The 20,382-nt window shown below is 46.7% G+C and overlaps 2 protein-coding genes across 15 annotated transcripts in view; one reads left to right on the top strand and one right to left on the bottom strand.

Moving 5' to 3' along the window:
• Positions 1-20,382, bottom strand: part of LOC150050789 (uncharacterized) — a 203,156-nt gene that overhangs the window by 37,892 nt on the left and 144,882 nt on the right. For 8 of the 14 annotated variants that reach the window (XR_016538241.1, XR_016538231.1, XR_016538238.1 and 5 more), the window contains one exon: positions 88-130. Coding sequence is in view for 1 of the 14 variants with exons in the window: in XM_090349376.1 (XP_090205502.1) it covers positions 88-130 (43 nt within the window). In the remaining 13 variants the exon portion in view is untranslated. The other 6 variants (XR_016538246.1, XR_016538232.1, XR_016538245.1 and 3 more) reach the window with 3 other exon arrangements.
• Positions 2,457-20,382, top strand: part of LOC150050799 (pleckstrin homology domain-containing family M member 1-like) — a 41,288-nt gene continuing 23,362 nt past the window's right edge. The window contains 6 exon segments of the mRNA XM_090349362.1: positions 2,457-3,388; positions 8,636-8,724; positions 11,481-11,728; positions 13,911-14,537; positions 18,385-18,409; positions 18,411-18,779. Coding sequence (XP_090205488.1) covers positions 8,677-8,724; positions 11,481-11,728; positions 13,911-14,537; positions 18,385-18,409; positions 18,411-18,779 — 1,317 coding nt within the window. The 5' untranslated portion in view covers positions 2,457-3,388; positions 8,636-8,676.

Raw genomic sequence — 20,382 nt, 5'->3', positions numbered from 1 at the left:
ATCACCAATGCTTAGCACCACGCCCTGCACTAGGTATTAATAATAATAGTCTTGACAGTGAGAGTATTTTCAAAGTGTCTAGCTTACCTTAATTTCTGCCTTCCCCAGACACTCTGATTTTTTTCCAAGCCTACAGGGGAGAAAAAATAAAATGATTAATCCTAAATAATCTCAAAGACAGCAGACACAGTGGAAAAGGGTGGAGAGTACATATTAGAGATCCCCTAGTCCCTCAAAGCATTCACTGTCAAGTCACCAGTGATCTGGCTGTGCCAGGCTTGACCAGAAATTCTATCCTTTTGCCAAGATGTCCCCAGAAATTCTTTCTTTCTCACCTTCTTTACAAAGGGTTTAACATGAAGAGAACACTGTATGATCTTGTCTATCTTTTTTCCTGTTCAACTATCCACTGTTCCCAACACACTTCGACTCACCTAACCTAAAACCTAGAGGGGGGGGCAGATTCTCACTCCTGGCAGAATAATTGAACTGCCAGACCCCAGAGAGGGAAGGGACACACCCTAACAGAAGCCCAGGGACACAGGACTCAGGACACAGGGGCTCCGGATCAAAGGAGCTTGCCTTATATAATTGGCCTGTTCCCGGCCACCCGGGGTGCCTGCATTCTAACCTCTCTCCAGCCCAGGCCCAAGGCTGCATTTGACCTCAGCAGCACTGGGCCTGGCACCTCCTGTCCTGCCCTTTGCTGACTGCAAGGTGCTCCCTCTTTCCAGTTTCTCACTGCATCTTTACAAAGATCAGCGTCTCCTCTTCCATGGGAAGGAGACGTGGTCAGAAGAGGGACGGAGGTCCCCGGGCTCTGTGCTGGAGGCGCCGAGGAGGGGCTGACAGGCCAGGGACACCCAGGAGGGTGCGTTAGGCCCAGGGGAGCCTCAGGGCGATCTTCAGGGAGAAGGGACAGACCAAGCAGGTGTGGCTCAGGCTCCAGAGAACCCAGCCAGGGGCAGGCTGGGACCTGGGTCCCGGTTCTGCCCACAGGGTGGCGCCATGGCCCTCGGGGAGGAGACGGAGGAGGGCTGGTCATCGCCCCAACCTTCGGGTGAGGGGCCGCGGTGACAGTGCCCCCTGGTCACGCAGTGGTGGCTGAGGTCCTGAGAAAGGAAAGCCCTGTAGACGTCGGGAACTCGGCTGGCGCAGACCTGCGGGAGACGGGCGCTGGGAGCGCGTCGCCCCAGCTGCACGGGTCCAGGCCTGGCCTGGGACGCGGGGCAGCGGAGCCTTGGTGGTGGGCAGATATCCCGGGTCCCCGCCCCGGGGTGTGGCAGGCGGTTGGCCCCGCCCCGGGGTGTGGCAGGCGGTTGGCCCCGCCCCTGGGTGTGGCAGGCGGTTGGCCCCGCCCCGCGTCTGCTCCTCGTGACTTCAGCCCCTGGCTCCGCCCTCGGGAGGCGGGACCCAAGTGCGGAGCCGACGTGGTGGCGTCAGGCGCTCCCCTGCGGCTTCCTGTCGGTGTTGTCGGCGGAGCCGCGCGGTGGCTGGTCCTGCGGTGGGTCTGTGGTGGCGGAGAGCGTTCGGCTCCCGCACCGTGCGCCGTCCTTCGGTGAGTTAGAAAGGGTCAAGCCGGCAGGGCGGCGTGTGGGGGGCGGCGGGCGTGTGGCAGCATCTCCCTGCTGTCCCCGGTGCCTGGCTTCCCGAGCCCTCAGCCCTTCTTCCTCAGCTGCGCCCCAAACCCGCCCACCGCGCGCCCACCGCGGCTGACAGCCCCCCACCTGCTCCTCACCCCTGCTCAGCCCGCACCACCGCTCTTGGGTGGGCCCCCGCGCCCGGCCCTTCCTTGACCTGGTCGCTTCCCGCTCCTGGGCCTCGGCCTTTCCCTGCCTTCCCTCACTCCTCCTCACCCCAACCCTCCGAGGCAAGCCAAGTGTTCTGCCCATGTCTCCCCCCAGTTCTCCATTCGGGTTCCCGCTTTCCCATCCCTCCAAGATTTGCTCATCCCAAACAACCTCCCTCTGCCCACCTCTCATGGAAGAACTCACGTCCTACATCAGTGCCCTGTTGAGCTCATCTCCTGCTTGTTAACGCTGTCCTCTGCTTTACCCCAGCTCCGATGTCTGCCTTCTTGCCTCACAGATTTGGCTCCTACCTTCCTAGATCATCTCACAGTTCATTTCCCTCGCTTACCACCCTGAGGACATACATTCCTTCCCTAAGTCTTTACCAAACTGTCCCCAGCTCTTACTGTCTCGGTTCCTGCCACCGACTCCTAATCTTGTTCACAATGAGATCTCCATACCCTTTTCTTTCTGCTGTCCCCTAGGGCAACTCTGCCCATTCTTCTCTTAGCCCAGGTTTCATTCAATATGAAAACTCAATGCACAGCCCCTGCCAGCAAGAGTTTTGACATTACAGTTAGACTAGCCTGACTGGTGTGTATCATGTTTCACATGGTTACATGAATGTGAAGGACTAGAGGTCCCTCTCCTTCCATTTGGGTGCTGTCTTCTGTCTAGCGCACAGTTTATTGATAGCTTGGTTTACAGGTTGATTTAATGGCAGTGGTATCTCAGCGGCTTCACCATATCAAAATCATATACTTCAGTTTCCCAGTCTATGAAATGTACCTGGCATGTGTATAATCATCAGGTCATTCAACAAGTATTTTTTTTTCTGTATTAGTGTATACTAAGCACTGTTCAAAGTAGTAAAAATGCAGTGGTAAATGAGTCATGAAGTTTTTGTTTTCATTGATTCGTAGTTTGCTTCTTTTTAGAATACTGTTGCCAAGAATATGGGGGAAATGAGAATGGGAGGAAAAATAGAAGAAAGACCCTGAGGTTCCCTGACCTCACATTTCTGCCTAGATAGCCAATTAATAAACCCTTAAAGGACCCAGGCTCTTCTTTAGATTGAGGTCTAAGCCTCAGGGTCCTGGCCTTGTAGCTCACTGAAGAAAAGGCAACAGTGGAGCTTAAGGGCTCTGCCTAGAGCACTGTCCCTGAAAGAGAGGTTTTTGGCCACGGTTTACCATTGGAGCCCAGGAATCATGAGCTAGAAGCTACTGTTTCAGAGGCTTTATACCACTTCTCCCAACATCGACCCTTCGACTACCCTTATCAAAAATCAGACTTTCTTCAGATAGGAGGTACTATTTACTTAGTCAGCACTCACATGTCTGAAAGATCAGCTGCCTTTTTGAATCAGAAGATAACATTGTCATTTTTCCAACTGAAAAACCATGACTCATCAGTTAGTGCAGCAGCTGGATGGCATAAAGGCCTGCCTGTTGTTCTGAATAGCCAGGTTCAAAATACAGGCAGCCGAGACAAGCCATTGGGAGTGGCTGAGAAGCCTCCAAGGAGAAGCCGTTGCTGTTTACAGATGGTTCAAGTGTTTGGGGAGCCTTAAAGCCAGGTTAACCATTCCTTTTCATGTAAGTCTTGTTTAAACCATTTGTTTTTCATTCCTGGGACTCTGGAGGAAGTGAAATCAGACATACTATATATAGAAAGACAAGCAATATGATAAAGAAAAACAGCCAGTAAAATTTCTTCCCATGTGTAGAACATTCAAGAAAGGACAGCTGTGAAACTTGGGTACCAGATGGAGGACCTAGACTTAGCTGGTTGGGGTTATGAGTGTGTTTGCCAAGGCTGTGTCTTCTCTTAGGCCTTCATCAATAAGATAGACTTCTTAGTAGCTCTGAAAAGTCCATCCATAAAAGTTTGACTTCAAATTTCCCACCTTGAGTCCTGAGACAGTGTGGTCTTATAAAAGGAGTCAGGAAACTGGAGAATTCTCTTATCTCAGTCTTATTTTTAATGAGTCTCTGTTTCTCTGTAAAATTGAGAGAACTGCCTCACAGGATTGTCCAAAGAATTCAGTGAGTTTAGAAAATGAGATCAAAGAAGCTTACTTCGTTCACTCTAGAAAGCTGTGCAAGAGTGAAATGATGCCTGGCTTACAAATAAATAGAGTTGATGCCATTTGTGGTTTCCTAGATGATGGTAGGAGTTGCCATTCTTCTGCTATCCCACGTCATGTCAATGAGCCCCCGTAGTGTGCCCAAGCTCTCCCCTTTTTCCCACCAGTTTGGTGCCCTGGAAGCTGTACCTGTCTTCAGCTTCATTCCTAGTGTCATGGCCGGGAGTTTGGCCTAGTGGTAGAGTGCTTGCCTAGCATGCAGGATGACCCTGGTTCGATGCCTCAGTACCACATAAGTAGGAAAAAGCCAGAAGTGGTGCTGTGGCTCAAGTGGTAGAGATCTAGCCTTGAGAACGCCCAAGGACAATGTTCAAACCCTGAGTACAAGCCCTAGGACTGGTAAAAATAAATAAATAAAATATTCTGAGTGCAGAAAGATGATCCTAGTCTCATTCAGTGGTGGGTTTGGGGTCTGAGCTGCCGGGTACTGCCTACAAGTCTAAAGCTTTGTTCCATTTTACTAGTATGTTCTAATATCATTGATGGTTACATGTCTACCTCCCCAAAGCATGATAGCATAAAAGTGAACAGATAAGGTACTGCCCTGAGGGAAAGGTGGGTAGAGAGGGGAAAGTAATTGGACAAAGTGAGGGAAGAGGTGACACAATTCGAAAAGAAATTTACTCATTGTCTGACATATGTAACTGTAACCTCTCTGTGCACCACCTTTACAGTTTTTTTAACAGTTTTTTTTTTTAAAGAGATACTGCCTTGAATTGTGGTTTAAACCCCAAAGTCTTTTTTTATTTTATTTTTTTTATTGACATTTGTGGGCCTTGAACTCTGGGCCTGAGTATTGTCTCTGGGCTCTTCAGCTCCAGGCTACCACCCTACCCCTAGAGCCTGACTGCCACTTCCATTTTTCTAGTGGTTAACTTGGAGATAAGAGTCTCACATGCTAGGCCAAGGGCATGTAATCCTAGCTACTCTGGAGGCTGAGATCTGAGGGCAGAAAAGGACCTGAGACTTTTATCTCCAATTAACCTCCAGAAAAACTAGGAAATGGGGCTTGGCTCAAGGATAGGGTGGTAGCCTTGAGCTGTTGAGCTCAGGGACAACGCCTAGGCCCAGGGGTAGAGTGGTAGCCTTGAGCCGAAGAGCTAAGAGCTCTGAGACAGTGCCCCAGGCCAAGTTCAAGCCCCATGACCCACCAAAAAAAAAAAAAGTCTCACAGGCTTAGATGCCTGGCTTTGTACCATGATACTCAGATCTTGACCTCCTGAGTAGCTAGGATTGTGGACGTGAGCCACCATGCCCTGCTTCCGAAGTCTTATTCCTAATTGTAAATTTGTCCCTGAGCTCTTCAGCTCAAGGCTAACCACCTACCCCTTGAGCCACAGTGCCACTTTTTGTGGCATTTGTTTGTTTGTTTGTTTGCCAGGCCTGGGCTTGAGCTCAGAGCCTGAACACTGTTCTTGGACTTTTTCAAGGCTAGAATTCTACCACTTGAGCCACAGCACCATTTCTGGCTTTTTTCTTTGTATGTGGTACTGAGGAATCTAACCCAGGTCTTTGTGCATGCTAGGCAAAGCATTTTACCACTAGGCCAAACTCCTCTCTCTTTTGTGGCTTTAGTACCTAGTTTTAGGCCACCTTCACTTGTCTCCTGTGCAGCCCTCCCTTCTCTGACTCCTCTTCACTTTATTGTTTTTGGTTTTTCAGCAGATGGTAATTTTGGCAGAACTCCTATTTACTGATAGCCCTCGGCCCTCCTCAATGAATATCCTCAGCTAATTAGTTAATGAGGCTTTACTGGACTTAAGTCCTTAGTTACATTGTTGAGATCTCTGCCTTCCAGTCATGATTGTGTAACTAGCTGAGGGAAGGGCACCTCTGGAACTTAAAGACTTTTAGGTAAGTCCGGGAGTATGGCCTAGTGGTTGAGTGCTTGCCTAGCATGCATGAAGCCCTGTAGGTTCCATTCCTTGGTACCACAAGCACAGAAAAAGCTGGAACTGACACTGTGGCTCAAGTGGCAAAGCATTAGTCTTGAGCAAAAAATGTCCAAGGACAGTGCCCAGGCTCTGAGTTCAAGCCCCAGGACTGGCAAAAATAAAAATGAACCTCTGTAGATAGACAGGCCTGAAGGAGAGGTTTGAACCACTGGAACTGTGGATTGGGGTTGGAACCCAGGATCTGGGAGCCAGAGTGGCTGTATTTTACCTGCCAAGCTGCTCAAGGGTAACCTGAGATGAACTTAAACTCCAGGACCAGGCAAGTGTGACAGTTTGGCCACATCACATACTCTTTTTCCTTGTTGTCCTGGTGACTGGAGTGTGGAGCTGGTGTCAGGTGGCCCTGAGACTCTCTGGTAGGTGTAGTACAGGGGTTGAAGGGTGAGGAGTCAGCAGGGACTGTGGCAGAGCCAAGAGCTCTCTCAGGCTATCTGACCAGGCAGATACGCCTGCCTCCCTCCATGTGCCATGTGTCAGGAGGTCCACTCTAGGTCCTAATTCCTTGTGCCTGCCCTCTTTACTCTCTGCCAACCTCAACTTTAATGAGGACTACTCTTTTCTTTTCTCCTTCACTGATCTCATGCTCTCCTGCTCTCCTGTTCTCCTGTAAACCTTGCTTGTCTTAATGCTTTTCCTATACCTCCTTTCCAGACCACCAGCCAAAGTCTGGGAGTCTAGCTTTTGAGACCCACTATTTTTCAGGATGCACTTTTCCTTTGAACTAAGTAAGCTTGACATTGCTCTGGTGACTGGCATAGGAGTTAAGTTACTCTTGGCCAGAACATCTGTGATAGTTCCTTGACCTGGGACAGTTTCATGTCTTTATCTATCAGGTGCAGATAATAAAGTGGCATTCCTAGGACAATTAGGATGATATAAATGTGACCATCCATGTAACTGTTCTTAAATTATGTTACTTCCTTGAGCTATAAGTATTTGAAAGCAGAAACAACCTTTATAATTTTTGTTGTTGTTTTGTACATACCCACATGCACACATACACAAGCACACGCGCACGCACGAGTCTTAAAGCTTGAACTCAGCCTCATCCTGGGTGCTGTCCCTGTTCTTTTTCACTCAAGGCTTTCTCTCTACTGCTTGAGGCACAGTTCCACTTCTGGCTTTTTTGGTGCTTAATTCTAGATAAGAGTTCACAGAATTTCCTGCCTGACCTGGTTTCAAACTCTAATCCTTAGATCTCAGCCTCTTGAGTTGATTCAGATTACTGTAAGCATGAGCCATCCACACCCAGCAGCAACCATCACTTGTAAAATTTCCCCTGATGCTCTAAAAACTGTAATCCTAGCTGAGATCTGAGGATCACAGTTCAAAGTCAGCTCGGGCACTAAAGTCTGTGAGACTATTATCTCCAGTTAACCACCGGAAAACCCCTGTGGCTCAAGGAGTAGGGCCGTACCCTTGAACTGAAGAGCTTTAGTGGCAGTATCCAGGCCTAGAGTTCAAGTCCAACAACCAACATGTGAAGAAGCCTGTGCAGCCAGGTTGCTTGGGCCAAAGTGGAAGCCAGCTGCTATGAGGGATTGAATGAATAGCAATGAAATTCTTGTAGATTTGGGTAGTTACATCCATCCACTGGGATTGTAGATTCCGTTAATAGTTGGGATTCTTCAGGGCCAGTGCTGGGTGTTTTTCCATTGTGAGATTGTGAGCCTGAGTGATCTGGTGCTCGGCCAGCATAACTTCCTAATAAGTAGCCTATTGTGATCATAACTTTCTGGGCGCATTTGGATGTGTCATTGTACAAACTAAATTCTTACAGCCCAGTGAAACAAAAGGGTGTGATAAAAGAACTCCTTTTTTCTTTTTTTTCTTTTTTTTTGTCAGTTGTAGGGCTTGGACTCAGGAGCTGTTCTGAGCCTCTTTGTAGTCAAGGCTAGTGCTCTACCACTTGAGCTGCAGCACCACTTCCATCCAGGTTTTTTGTTTTGTTTTGTTGTTTTGGTAAGAGTCTCACAGGGACTTTTCTTCCTGGGCTGGCGTTGAGCTACTATCCTCAGATCTCGGCTTCTTGAGTAGCTAGGGTTACAGACATAAGCCACCAGAAGCCAGCAAGAACACTTCTTTTAGAGCTGCTTTAGTTTTGGTTATGCCTTCTACCACCTAGTTGGCTGATACTGGACCCAAACTCCTGCTTCCTGGTCCCCACTAGTTCTTGGCACCTTTAACTGAAGCATCCCTCTTGTGCCCTAAAGTTGTTTTTGGTTCCCTGGCTCCCACCACTATCCTACGAGCCCTGGGTTTTTATGCAGTTTCTGGCATGAAGAGCTATTATCACCTTCTCCTGGCACACTGGACACCTTTGGCTTTTTCCTCCCTTATTTCCTTCCTTAAAATCTATTCTGAGCCAGCAGGTGGCCTAGCTACTCTGGAGTCTGAGATCTGAGAATCTCTATTCAAAGTCAGCCCGGCTCTAAAGTCCATGAGACTCTTATCTCCAATTAACCACCAGAAAACTGGAAGTGGCACAAGGTGTGCCTACACCTGTGCCTCAAGGTGTAGCGCCCTAGCCCTTGAGCTGAATTGCTTAGGGACAACACCCAAGCCAAGTGTTCAAGTCCTACAGCCAACAACAGAAATCTACTGTCTTTGCTTTTGTGTTGCTCTCCTTTTGTTTGCAATTTGAGTGTGCTGGGTTGACTGCCTGCTGCATACTAGGAGGAGACTTTGGTTGCAAGGAATGTTGGGGGAGCATGCTCATCTGGTGCCATCTTTCCCTGCAGATGACATGTGAGTTTCTTTGGGAGCAGCTGCTTGAGTGGAAATGCTCTCCGTGGTGGAGAATGAACTGGACTCCCGGGCTGCCATCCCGGTAAGTAGGTACCAGAGGATCTAGGCTGGGAAAGACTACAGGGAGCTGCCATTGCATCATCAGCTTTTTCTCTTGGAAATGAATGGATATGATCCACAAAGACACCCAGGTAGAGAAATGTTTTCCAACAAAAGAAGTTCTGAAGAGATCCTACCCTTTTATGTTTACACAGTGAGCATGTGTGTAAAGCATAGTGGGAATTCAAGGTGGTTTATCTGAAGACCTCTGCCTCAGGCTGTGATTAGATCACAGTTTTTTTTTTAAAGCATTGATTTGGTCTAAAGTAGCTATTCCCAGCACTGGTCATTTGTCTGTTTCACTAATGGGGTACAGTGATGGCTTACAGATATCTTTGAACACTTATCATTTTTCAAATGTAATTGTTAGTGACCAGTTCACCAGAGCCTCTCAGATCCCCTTTCTTGGAGAACTCTGCTTGGCACTAGTTCTTAGCTATCTTGGGCATCTGAATTGATACAGTTCCCTTAGAAAGACATCCAACTAAAGGCTTCATAACACTGACACTGACATGGCTCTTGCGGTAGAAGCCAAGATTTCTTTTTCTTCTCCACTTAGAAAACTTGGTGCTAAAAGCACTGTGGTCTTAATAAGTCTACATTCTAAATCAGGTGCTGGTGGCTCACACCTATAAGCCCAGCTAATCTGGAGAGTGCCCAGGTTCAGTCAGACACACAGACAGACACGACACACACATGGCCACTAGAGGTCAGGACCTCTAGTCTCTCTACTGACTTTCAAGCAAAAATCTCCTTTCCCCGTTTTCTGATCTGGGACCTGGCCCTAAACCTAAACTAGCTCAGTCTTCTAGTGAGGTCTTACTTGTACTGACCTCCTGAGGGCACGGATTTCTTTTTTCTTTTTCTCTTTCTTTCTTTCATTCTGTCAGTTGTGGGACTTGAACTCTAGGCCTGAGCGTTGTCCCTGAGCTCTCCAGCTCAAGGCTATTGCCCTACCCCTTCAGCAACAGTGCCACTTCTAGTTTTGTGGTGATTAATTGGAGATAAGAGTCTCCTGAGACGTTTTAGTGGCCAGGGTGGCTTTGAACTATGATCCTCAGATCTCAGCCTCCTCAGTAGCTAGGATTACAGGTGTGAGCCACTGCACTTGGCCAAGGGCAAGGATTTCTTAAGGATGTGTGCCTATGTAGCCTCACTCACTTGGAAATCATTTGCACTTTTTATTTATTTTTATTTTATTTTATTGCCAGTCCTGGGGCTTAAACTCAGGGCCTGGACACTGCCCTTGACCTTCTTTTGCTCAAGGATAGCACTCTACCACTTGGGTCACAGCTCCACTTCTGGATTGTTTTGTTAATTTGGAGAAGTCCAGGCTTGTTCAAACCACAGTTCTCAGATCTTAGCTTCCTGAGTAGCTAGGATTACAGGTGTGAGCCACCGATGCCCAGCTTACAATATTCCTTTTGAGGATGATGAACATGACCTAATATTAGACAGTGGTGAAGGTAGCATGACTCCACTGTTGAACTCCATCATTTAAGTGGGTCTGTAAGTCCAACATTCATGTCAAACCAGAGTTTCTGTAATGATAGTTTTGTCATACTTATATCTATGATTGAAAAGTATACATTCCAAAATACTTTATCTACATTTTATAATACATGTACTTACAAGAGCTAGGTACAGTGCTAAGTACTGGGAATAGGATAATGAATTAACAACTAGTCTTACCCACAAGTAACAATACCCTGGGTGCTCTGGAGCCAGAGTATTATTTCTACTTAACAGATAAGAAAGTTGAAGCTCAGAGAGGTTAAATGAAATGTCTGAGGTGCCCCAACTGGTTACCGACCCATCTGAGACTGAACCTAAGCCTTGGTTCTGAGGCCTTGGAGTGTGCATATACACAAGCACTCTGCTGCTGGAGTTTGAAGTCAGTTCCTTGTATCCTGGAGACTGAACTCAGAGCCTGAGCACTGTCCTTGGGCTTTTTCCTCAAGGCTAGCACTCTGCCACTTGAGCCACAGCACCATTTCTGGCTTTTTTCTTTCTGTGTATGTGGTACCAAGGAATCGAACCAGGTCTTTGTGCATGCTAGGCAAGCAATCTACCACTAAGCCAAACTCCCGGCCCAGTTCCTTGTATTCTTGCTTGGCTTTTTTACTCAAGCTGCTTAAGCCACATGCCCACTTTAGGGTTCTTGGTGATGAGACTCTCTAGATTTGTCTGCCTGGGCTGCTTCAAACTATGATCCTCAAATCTCATCCTCCTGAGGGACTAGGATTACAAGCATGAGCCACTGGTGCCTGGCTTGGATTTTTCTTAATATAACAATACTTATGTGTTTTTAACATGGTGGCTAAGCACATTCTCTGGCCACTGAGCCACACCTTCAGCGTTTCTGGATATTTTTGGTGCTCCAGTGTAATATTATATACCTTTGCTTAACTCTACAAAACCTTGATCATGTTAATCGGTTAAGAAACATCACCCGTGTCTTACCGAGTCTCCAGGTATTTAAACACAAGATTATAGGGCTAGACATCTACTGAACGTTGGTTTGAAAAATGAAAAGAATTTATACCAAAAAAAGCCTTCAAAAACAAGTTCTCTATATTGAATCTTTATTTGATATAATTAACATGTAGCAACTTTTCAGAAGGAATCTATATACTAGTGAGTGGTCAGTGTGGCTGGAATTGAGCAATAGGCCAAGGGTTATATTATAGGGACTGCAGGATTTTCTTCTAAAGATGTCTTCTGTGTGGCACTGCCTAGGTCATCAAGAAGAAGCTGGTAGGATCTGTGAAAGCACTACAGAAGCAGTATGTGTCCCTGGATACAGTGGTCACGAGCGAGGACAGCGATGCCAACACCATGTGCAGTGCCCTGGAGGCTGTGTTCATCCACGGCCTGCACGCCAAGCACATTCGTGCTGAGGCTGGAGGAAAAAGGAAGAAACATGGACACCAGAAGCCTCTGCCTCAGCCTGTCTTCTGGCCCCTCCTGAAAGCTGTCACCCACAAGTGAGATCAGCTTGGAGAGGTTTTGCTTCAGGGAGGAACTTCCTGTGTGGGACACTTGGCTTCTCTTGCCGCAGCTCTGCAGAAGGCAACAGATGGCCTGGCCTGTGTTGTGGTGTAGAGACAGCTGAGGAGATAGGATAGGATTGTGCCTGAAGGAAAGGTTTATCTCCAAACAGCCACAAGACCTAGGCAAACTCACCCTGGTGCCTATGGCTGCTTCCTACCCCAGGGCTAGTGACCTGTCAGAATTATGCAATTACAACAGAGTGTATATGGCCTTCAGAGCTAAAGACTTTTGTTGTCTCTGGCCCTTTACAGAAAAAGCTTGCAAGCCTTTAAATATCTTTGCAAGTGTGTGTGTGTGTGTGTGTGTGTGTGTGTGTGTGTGTGTGTATTCATAGTAAGGTTTAGAAGTTTCAGAAAGAGCGAAGTCCAGGTAGAATACCTGAATAATCACCCCAAGACTCTGGCTTTGGCCTTGCCCCTACCAGGCTTTTGAGCAAGTTGCTAGCACTCTGACTCTAATGGGTATTAAATGTCACCTTCAGCCTGAAGGTGCCCTGTCGGCCTCTGGTCTGCTTTCTATGACTACAGTGACTTTCTATTTGTCCCCTATCTTATTCTGTGTTTCCTTGGGTTGATGTGTGCTGAGCTGAAGCGAGCTAGAGCTCACCCACACAATGGGGTTAGGGGAAGGGCTTCACTCACACACTTGAGGCATGCCCAAGGCTTTGTGGTAGAGTAGAGGAGGGCTATTTATGTCACATCAGGGGATTCAGGAACTGAGTTTGGTACCCCTAGAATCTGACCTTCTCTAGAATGTGCATAGCTGTGGTTAGGTCATACAAAAACATTTAAATCCTGTCACTACCTTGGGATCCCTGGATCTATATCCCGATAAGTTCCCTGGGGGCTTCTTCTACATGTGTGGGTATGGGAACCTTTGCTCCTTGTGACCTGATTAATATGATATTCAAGACCCTCCATTACCTGGCTTTGCAACCTAACCAGCACTCCCTGCCCCAACACACACACACACACACATATCCCTGTTGTAATTGGAGTTGTTACACTTCTACTCTTTATGTCTTTTTTCTTTCAGTGCGTTATGCCCAGAAGGTTCACTGTCTTTGCTTCTAGAAAGCCTTCAGGGCTCAGCTCAGAAACTTTTCGTGGTACTTTTCTTACTCTAACTTAGAAATGTGCCAGCCTCTTACCTCACTACCAACAAAGAGGCGCCATGTGCTCCTCAATGGCAGTTTCTTGGGGATAGGGGTGAAAGCTCAAGGGTAGGGCAGTAGCCTTGAGCTGAAGAGCTCTGGGACAGCACCCAGGCAGAGTTCAAGCCCCATGACCCCCCCAAAAAAGAAGTTGAGAGCCAGGTGTCAGTGGTCCACACCTATAATCTTAGCTGCTCAGAAATCTGAGGATCACAATTTGAAACTAGCCAGTTGGGACAAAAAAAAAAATTGTGAGACTTATCTCCAGTTAAGCACCACAAGGCCCAGAAGTGGTGGTATGGCTCAAGTGGTAGAATGCCTGCCTTGAGTGAAAAAGCTATGGAACAGGGGCTGGGAGTTTGGCCTAGTGGTAGAGTGCTTGCATAACATGCACAAAGACCCGGGTTCAATTCCTCGGTACCACATACATAGAAAAAAACCGGAAGTGGTGCTGAGGCTCAAGTGGTAGAGCTCTAGCCTTGAGAAAGTCCAAGGACAGAGCTCAGGCCCTGAACTCAAGCCCAGGACTGGCACAAAAAAAAAAAAAGCTATGGAACAGCATCCAGGCCTTAACTTTAAGCCCCTGTCCAAAAATTTGTTTATGCCTACATATATTTGTAGTCATTATCAGAGTTTCTTACTAATCCACAGATTAAACATTTTGCATATCAGGGATTTGAAGTTTTTCCTTTATATCAGTCGTGGGGCTTGAACTTGGGGCCTGGGCACTGTCCCTGAGCTCTTTTGCTCAAGGCTAGTGTTCTACCACTTTGAGCTACAGCTCCACCTCTGGTTTTTTGGTAGTTAATTGGAGATGAGTCAAACAGACTTTCCTGCCCTGGCAGGGTTTGAATCACAATGCTCAGTCAGTTCTCTGCTTCCTCAATAACTAGGATTGCAGGGGTAAGCCACCAGTGCCTGGCTTGAAGTAATTTCTTAAAACGAATCTATTCTCTTTCCAGACATATCATCTCAGAACTGGAGCACCTGGTCTTTGTCAGCACGGATGTGGGCCGCTGTCGGGCCTGGCTGAGGCTGGCCCTCAACGACGGCCTGATGGAGTGCTACCTGAAGCTGCTCCTCCAGGAGCAGGCCCGACTGTGCGAGTACTACCAGCCCACAGCCCTGCTACGAGACGCTGAGGAGGGCGAGTTCCTCCTTAGCTTCCTGCAGGGACTAACATCCTTATCCTTTGAGCTCTCCTACAAGTCTGCCATCTTAAACGAATGGACGCTTACCCCCTTGGCCCTCTCTGGGCTTTGCCCACTCTCTGAGCTTGAACCTCTTACTACCTCTGGTGCAGAACTACAGCGGAAGGAGTCTCTGGATTCAATTTCTCACTCCTCAGGCTCAGAGGACATCGAAGTTCATCACTCAGGCCACAAGATCCAGCGGAACAGGAAGCTCACTGCCTCTTCTCTCAGCCTTGACACAGCCAGTTCATCCCAGCTGTCCTGCAGCCTGAACTCTGATAGCTGCCTGCTCCAAGAGAATGGGTCCAAGAGCCCAGACCGTTCTGAGGAGCCCATGTCCTACGACTCAGACCTAGGCATAGCAAATGTTGATGATTCTGACCCATCTCTACAAGAGTAAGCATCTTTCCCCATGCCCTCCTTCCCTCTCTTCACCCTTCATCTTTGCTCTCCTTCTCCCCAGCCAATGTGATTGTCTCAGAACTCTGCTAGGGTATAAAACTGTCAGAGGACTCTTGAGTTCTTGCTGTAATGGAAGAACATGGCAGAGTTGAAGGGAGTGGATTAGAAGAGCTGGTATAAGCTCTGATGTTAACAAGTCACTTGGTCTCTGAGACTCTGAATGTGTCATCTGTATGTAGATGGAGGAGGCTAGTAGTTCAGAGCATCTAAACAACTTGTAGCATTGCCAAGGAGCGTAATGCATAAGGTGTGGCCTCACAGAAGACCTGGTTGGGGTGGGGGGTACAAATCCAGGTGCAAATAGGAACAAGTGAATGTGTGGCAGACTTGCTAGACCAGAGAGAGGAGCCTGGGACAGAGCCTTCTTCACATAGCCTTATTTTATTTTACTTTATTTTTTTGTGCTGGTACTGGAACTTGACCTGAGTGATGTCCCTTAGTGTTTCCTGCTCAAGTGCATGCTCTACCACTTTAGCCACAGCTCCACTTCCAGCTTTGAGGGGGGGCGGGGATTAATTGGATAAAAGTCCCATGGGCTTTCTGATCCTCACATCTCAGCCTCCTGAGTAGCTAGCAGCAGTAGTAGTAGACGTCACCCATGCATGTGCCACCAGTTCCCAACTGAAGATCAATTTTTGAGTTATTTATAGTTGAATTACCAAGTTGTATGTTAGGCAGTCTTACTCATTCCTGTCTCATCTACCTTATTCTTCATTCCTGTTTTTGTGGCCATAATTATTAATTTCTAGTATACTCTTCCAAAAGTTTCTAAATGTGTTCATAACAGATACTACTAATATGCAGATCTTTGTATTTCTTCCTCTTCCATATCCCCCTGTTCCACACAGGAAGTATATGCACATGGTTCTGTGCCTTACATTGGAAGAGATCTTTTCATATCAGAGCATCTGGTTCCATGTACCAACTTGATTTATTTAGTCAGCCCTATATCTATACCCATGCCTGAATGGACATGAATGATCTTTCATTCAGATTTTATATAAGTGTCTTCATTCAGTGAATTCCTAAAGTAAAATTGCTGAGCCAAGGAAAAACTGATTTAGAATTTTCACAGATACTAATTCCATTAAATGCCCTTCCAGCAGAAGTTATCCTCAAGCTTAGATGTTTACTTATCCACTAGGTAAATACAGCAACCTTTTCTCCAGCCTCCCTCATGACATTTCAGCTCATATCTAGGACATCTTCTCCACTCTTTGTTACCCACCTCCTGCCTTGCTTCAGGTCTTCATGGGGTTGTTACTGGTCTCGAATGGCGCCAGGAATGGTTGGTGTATGGACAGGGTAGTTTCCAGTCCTGTGTCTCTCCTTCCAAGTCCAGTAATATCAGACCAATTGCTGGCTTTTTCTGAAGCTCTGTTTCCTCATCTTGAAAATGGGGAGATCCCCTCTGATGAAGCCTTTGAGGACCATAGTGAGTGCCTGTCAGTGAGCTGAGCCATGGGAACGTCTGCTAGACTACCCAGAAGGCTTCTGAACACCAGTACATGAGATAGTATTTTCAGATGTCGGTCCAGCTTCTAAAGATGGCTGCACCCTTGGCTGGCCATGGGGGACTTGGGCTTGTTCATCTGCCTCCTTACAGACCAGCCAGCTTCTCTTTATCATGTTCCTTACCTTTATCTTACATTGAGTCTTCTGACTGGAAAATTCCAGTGTAAGGTTATTGAATCAGTAACCATCCACTAACGGAAAGCATTATTCTGGGTCTTGTGAGTAAACTCAAAAGACAACAGTCAGGATGTAGAGATGAACACTGATATGAACACACTTTGGAACATTAAACTCTCAGGTGCATAAACCCTTAGGGCCATCATATTTAGAGGTAGGCCTCAAAATTAGTCTGAGCATACCAAGAGGATAAATGCTTTGAGGAGTATATGTTGTGAGGATAAATGATGCTCATTGGAGCTAAGAGTTCACTTAGGTTATCATGATTTTTGTTTTCCTTGCTACATAGTTTCCACTGGGTAGCCTAGGCTGGCCTCCAACTGTCAGTCCTCCAGCCTTCACCTCCCAAGGGTTGGGATTATAATATATAAACATTTTTGATTTTGTTTTGTTCTGCTACTATCAGAGACTTAAACTCAAGGTGTGACTCTTGCTCACAGCTGGTACTCTACTACTTGAGCCATGCCCTCAGCTTGGTTAACTGGAGATGGAATCTAAAGGGCTTTTGTGCTGGGGCACAATCCTCTGGATCCAAGCTTCTTAAATACCTAGGATTGCAGGCTATGCTATTTAAACAATTGGTAACTTAAAAGTGTGCATAAATCTAGATATTGCTGGGCTCGGTGGCTCACACCTGTAATCCTAGCTACTCTGGAGGCTGAGATCTGAGGCTCAAGGTTCAAAGCCAGCCTACACAAAAGAACCTGAGACTCTTATCTCCAGTTAACTTGTAGAAAGTAGGAAGTGGGGCTTGGCTCAAGGGTAGGGAGGTAGTCTTGAGCTGAAGAGGCCAAGTCAAGCCCCCTAACCCACAAAAAATAAATAAATAAATAAAATCTAGGTATTGGTGGCTCATGCTTGTAATCCTAGCTACTTAGGAGGCTAAGATCTAAGGAACACTACATAGTCAGCCTAAGGAGACAAATCCAAGAGACGCTTATCTTTAGTTAACCAGCAGAAAAGTCAGAACTGGAAACATAGCTCTAGGGATAAACCTATGAGCAAAAAAGCCAAGCAAAAGCATAAGGCCCTAAGTCCATCCCTGTGGTTTACCTTCTTTTCAGTGATCCATTTTTAGAGACCTTAGCAAGAACCAGCACCTGCCTGTCTCCTCCTTACTGATGCCTCCCTTGGAGCTGAGGCCACAGTGCATACATCCTACCTGGCTTGTTGATTTAGATACAGTCTCACTAACACCCCACTGGTCTCCACTGAATCCTCCAAATCTGCCTCTAGTTATAGCTACTATCCCCTTTCATCAGACGCCTTTCCATCTTCCTTTCACTGGCCTTTGAGTAGGTGTACACTCTGTACATACTAACTCATAATGCAGCAGCCATTTCTGGACACATGAGGTTTCTCTGGCCCCAATCCAGCTTTGAGGGGGACCAGCCCTATACCTCACTGCAGCCCTGTTGCTCCATTGTCTGTTCCAGAGACAAAGACATCCTCACCTCACGAGCCCCTGCTGCTATGGAGCCCTATTCTGAGACACTGGGCCTGGGGGCATTCCTAATGCAGATGGCATTGGCTCACATAGCCATTCACTTGGCTTGGCAAACTCCCAAGTTCATGTTGCCTCTTCAAAATGGTGGTCCAGTCCCATTAAGTAAGCCTTTCCATTGAGACTGGAGCTGTGGCCTTAAGTCCTGCCTTTATGGGACATCAGAGTAGGGCTGTGTGCCATAGGTAATTAAGAGATTGTTGTGTAAGCTGGGCCCATGGCTTACACCTGTAATTTTAGCTACTCAACAGGCTGAAATCTGAGGATCACAGTTCAAAGCCAGCCCAGGCAGGAAAGTCCATGAGGCTCTTATCTCTAGTTAATCACCAAAAAGTTGGAAGTGGAGCTGTGGCTCAAGTAGTAGAGCACTAGCAAAAAAGCACCGGGACTGCACCAAGGTCCTAAGTTTAAGCCCCAGGATCAGCACAACAAAAAGAGACAGAGACAGAGAGTGTTGTATTGTTTGGTTTGTTTTTTCAGTCATGAACCTGAAGTTTTCCATTTCTGCCCATGATTGCAATAGTCTGAAACATTCTAACCAGCAACTTGTTATTCAAATGTTTTCTTTGTTTAAAAAATGTCTAGGGTATTGTCAGAATTCAGCAAAGCCCCAGGTAAACCCTATGCCAGGCAATGGACCAAGCCAAGAGATCGAAAACCCCATATCACAGCCCTCGCTGTCCCTTGGGCCTGCCACCAGCACCCAGCTGCACTGTGATGGGCCTGCAGAGCTCCCTCCTGCCCCAGCATCCTCCTCAACCCAACATGGTAGTCACAAGCAAGAGCCACTCCCCCAGGAACCCAGCACCCTGGATGAGCAACTGCCAGACACAGCCTCAGCTGTCTCTGCAGGGAACCTGTCAGACCTGCAGCCTTCTAGTCCCATCCATGCCACAGTCAGCCCAGGAAGTACCCAGCAGAAGACCCTGGAGCGCAGTGGAATTGGACTGAAGCTTGGGGTGTCCTCCCCTACCAGTCTGGTGAGTATGCAGACTGCCTGTGTAATGTAGGGGAAGAGCCTCAGAGCTGAAACAAGGTTCCCAAGCTGGTGACCTTGAAGTGGTTTCTGCCTTCTCCCCATTGCCTTCCTTTCTTCCCACATGTACTAGTGTTGGCAGCTTTGTAATGAGCTGGGGCTTCTTGGGCTGTGACTGGTACGGAGGAGCCGGGGACTCTGCTGGTCACCTCCCACACGTGTCTCCTATCACCTCCATTTTCGAAACTGAGAATATACTAAGTGGATATTTCTACAGAATGCCATGTTTTTTCTCATTTTTCAGCATGAGCCAGATTTTAGAACTGCATTGTGGCAGCCATCAACCAGTTATGGCTACTAGGCACTTCAAGTATGGCTGTGCCAAACTAAGATAACGTTTATTGCTGGCTTGTTCAAAGGAAAATATCTTTTGGATATATTAGACGTAATAAGATTGTTAAAATGAGTTTGTGTGTTTGTTTTGTTGACGCAGGGGTTTGAGTTCAAGGCCTTGAGTTTGTTAGGCAGGCATTCTAACATGTAGCCACATCTCTAGCCCCTTTGTGAGCTAGTTGTTTTGAGATAAGATCTTGCTTCCTACCTGGAACTGATCTATTTTAGACTTCTCATAATTACTGGAGTAATAGGTATGCTCCACCACACCCAGTACTCTCTGTTACAAAGTGATCTCTCAGACTTTTCTGCCCCGACTGGCCTTGAGCCTCAATCCTCCTGCCTCCCCACCCCCAAGTACTTGGGTTACAGTGTGAACCACCACACCTGGCTATTGCTCCCACTTTTCAACTGGGTTATTGAGCTATAGTTCACATATTATATAATTCATATACTCAAAGTATAAGTTGGTATTTTTTAGAATGTTTATAAGATTGTGAAACCAGCCAGGCACTGGTGACTCACACCTGTAATCCTAGCTATTCAGGAGGCTGAGATCTGAGGATCACAGTTCAAAGCCATCCCAGACAGGAAAGTCTATAAATTCTTACCTCCAATTAACCATGTTAAAAACCTGGAAGTGGAGCCATGGCTCAAAGTGGTAGAGTACTTATTAGCCTTGATCACACCAGCTTGGGGCATGCTGGACACTGGCATCACACCAGTAATCCTAGCTATTCAGGAGGAATGCGGTTCAAAACTAGCCTGGGCAGGAAACTCCATGAGACTCACCTCCAATAAATTACTCAAAAAAAAAAAGTCAGAAGTGACGCTGTGGGTGAAATGGTAGAAAATTTTCCTTGAGTCAAAGAAGCTCAAGGGACAGCGCCCAGGCCCAGAGTTCAAGTGACTACCACTAACAACAACAACAACAAAAGAGTGGGAAACTATCACACAGTCTAATTTGATATCATGAACTCTCCTTAACACCACAATCTAATTTTATATAAAAATTTTACCCCTTCTTAATGAAACTTTCCTTTCCTTCCTTTACCACATACCCCCTAACTCTAACAACCACTACTTTATTTTCTACTGTGATAGATTTGATTGTTCTAGAAATCTCACATAAATGAAATCATATAATAGGTGATCTTTTGTGACTGTTCTCTTTTGATGAACATACTTTGACTTTTATCCATATTGTAACATGT

Source organism: Megascapheus bottae, chromosome 17 (assembly GCF_031878675.1).
Source record: "Megascapheus bottae isolate mThoBot1 chromosome 17, mThoBot2.hap1, whole genome shotgun sequence".
Classification (NCBI taxonomy): Eukaryota; Metazoa; Chordata; class Mammalia; order Rodentia; family Geomyidae; genus Megascapheus; species Megascapheus bottae.
This window is presented reverse-complemented; position numbering and strand designations above follow the sequence as displayed.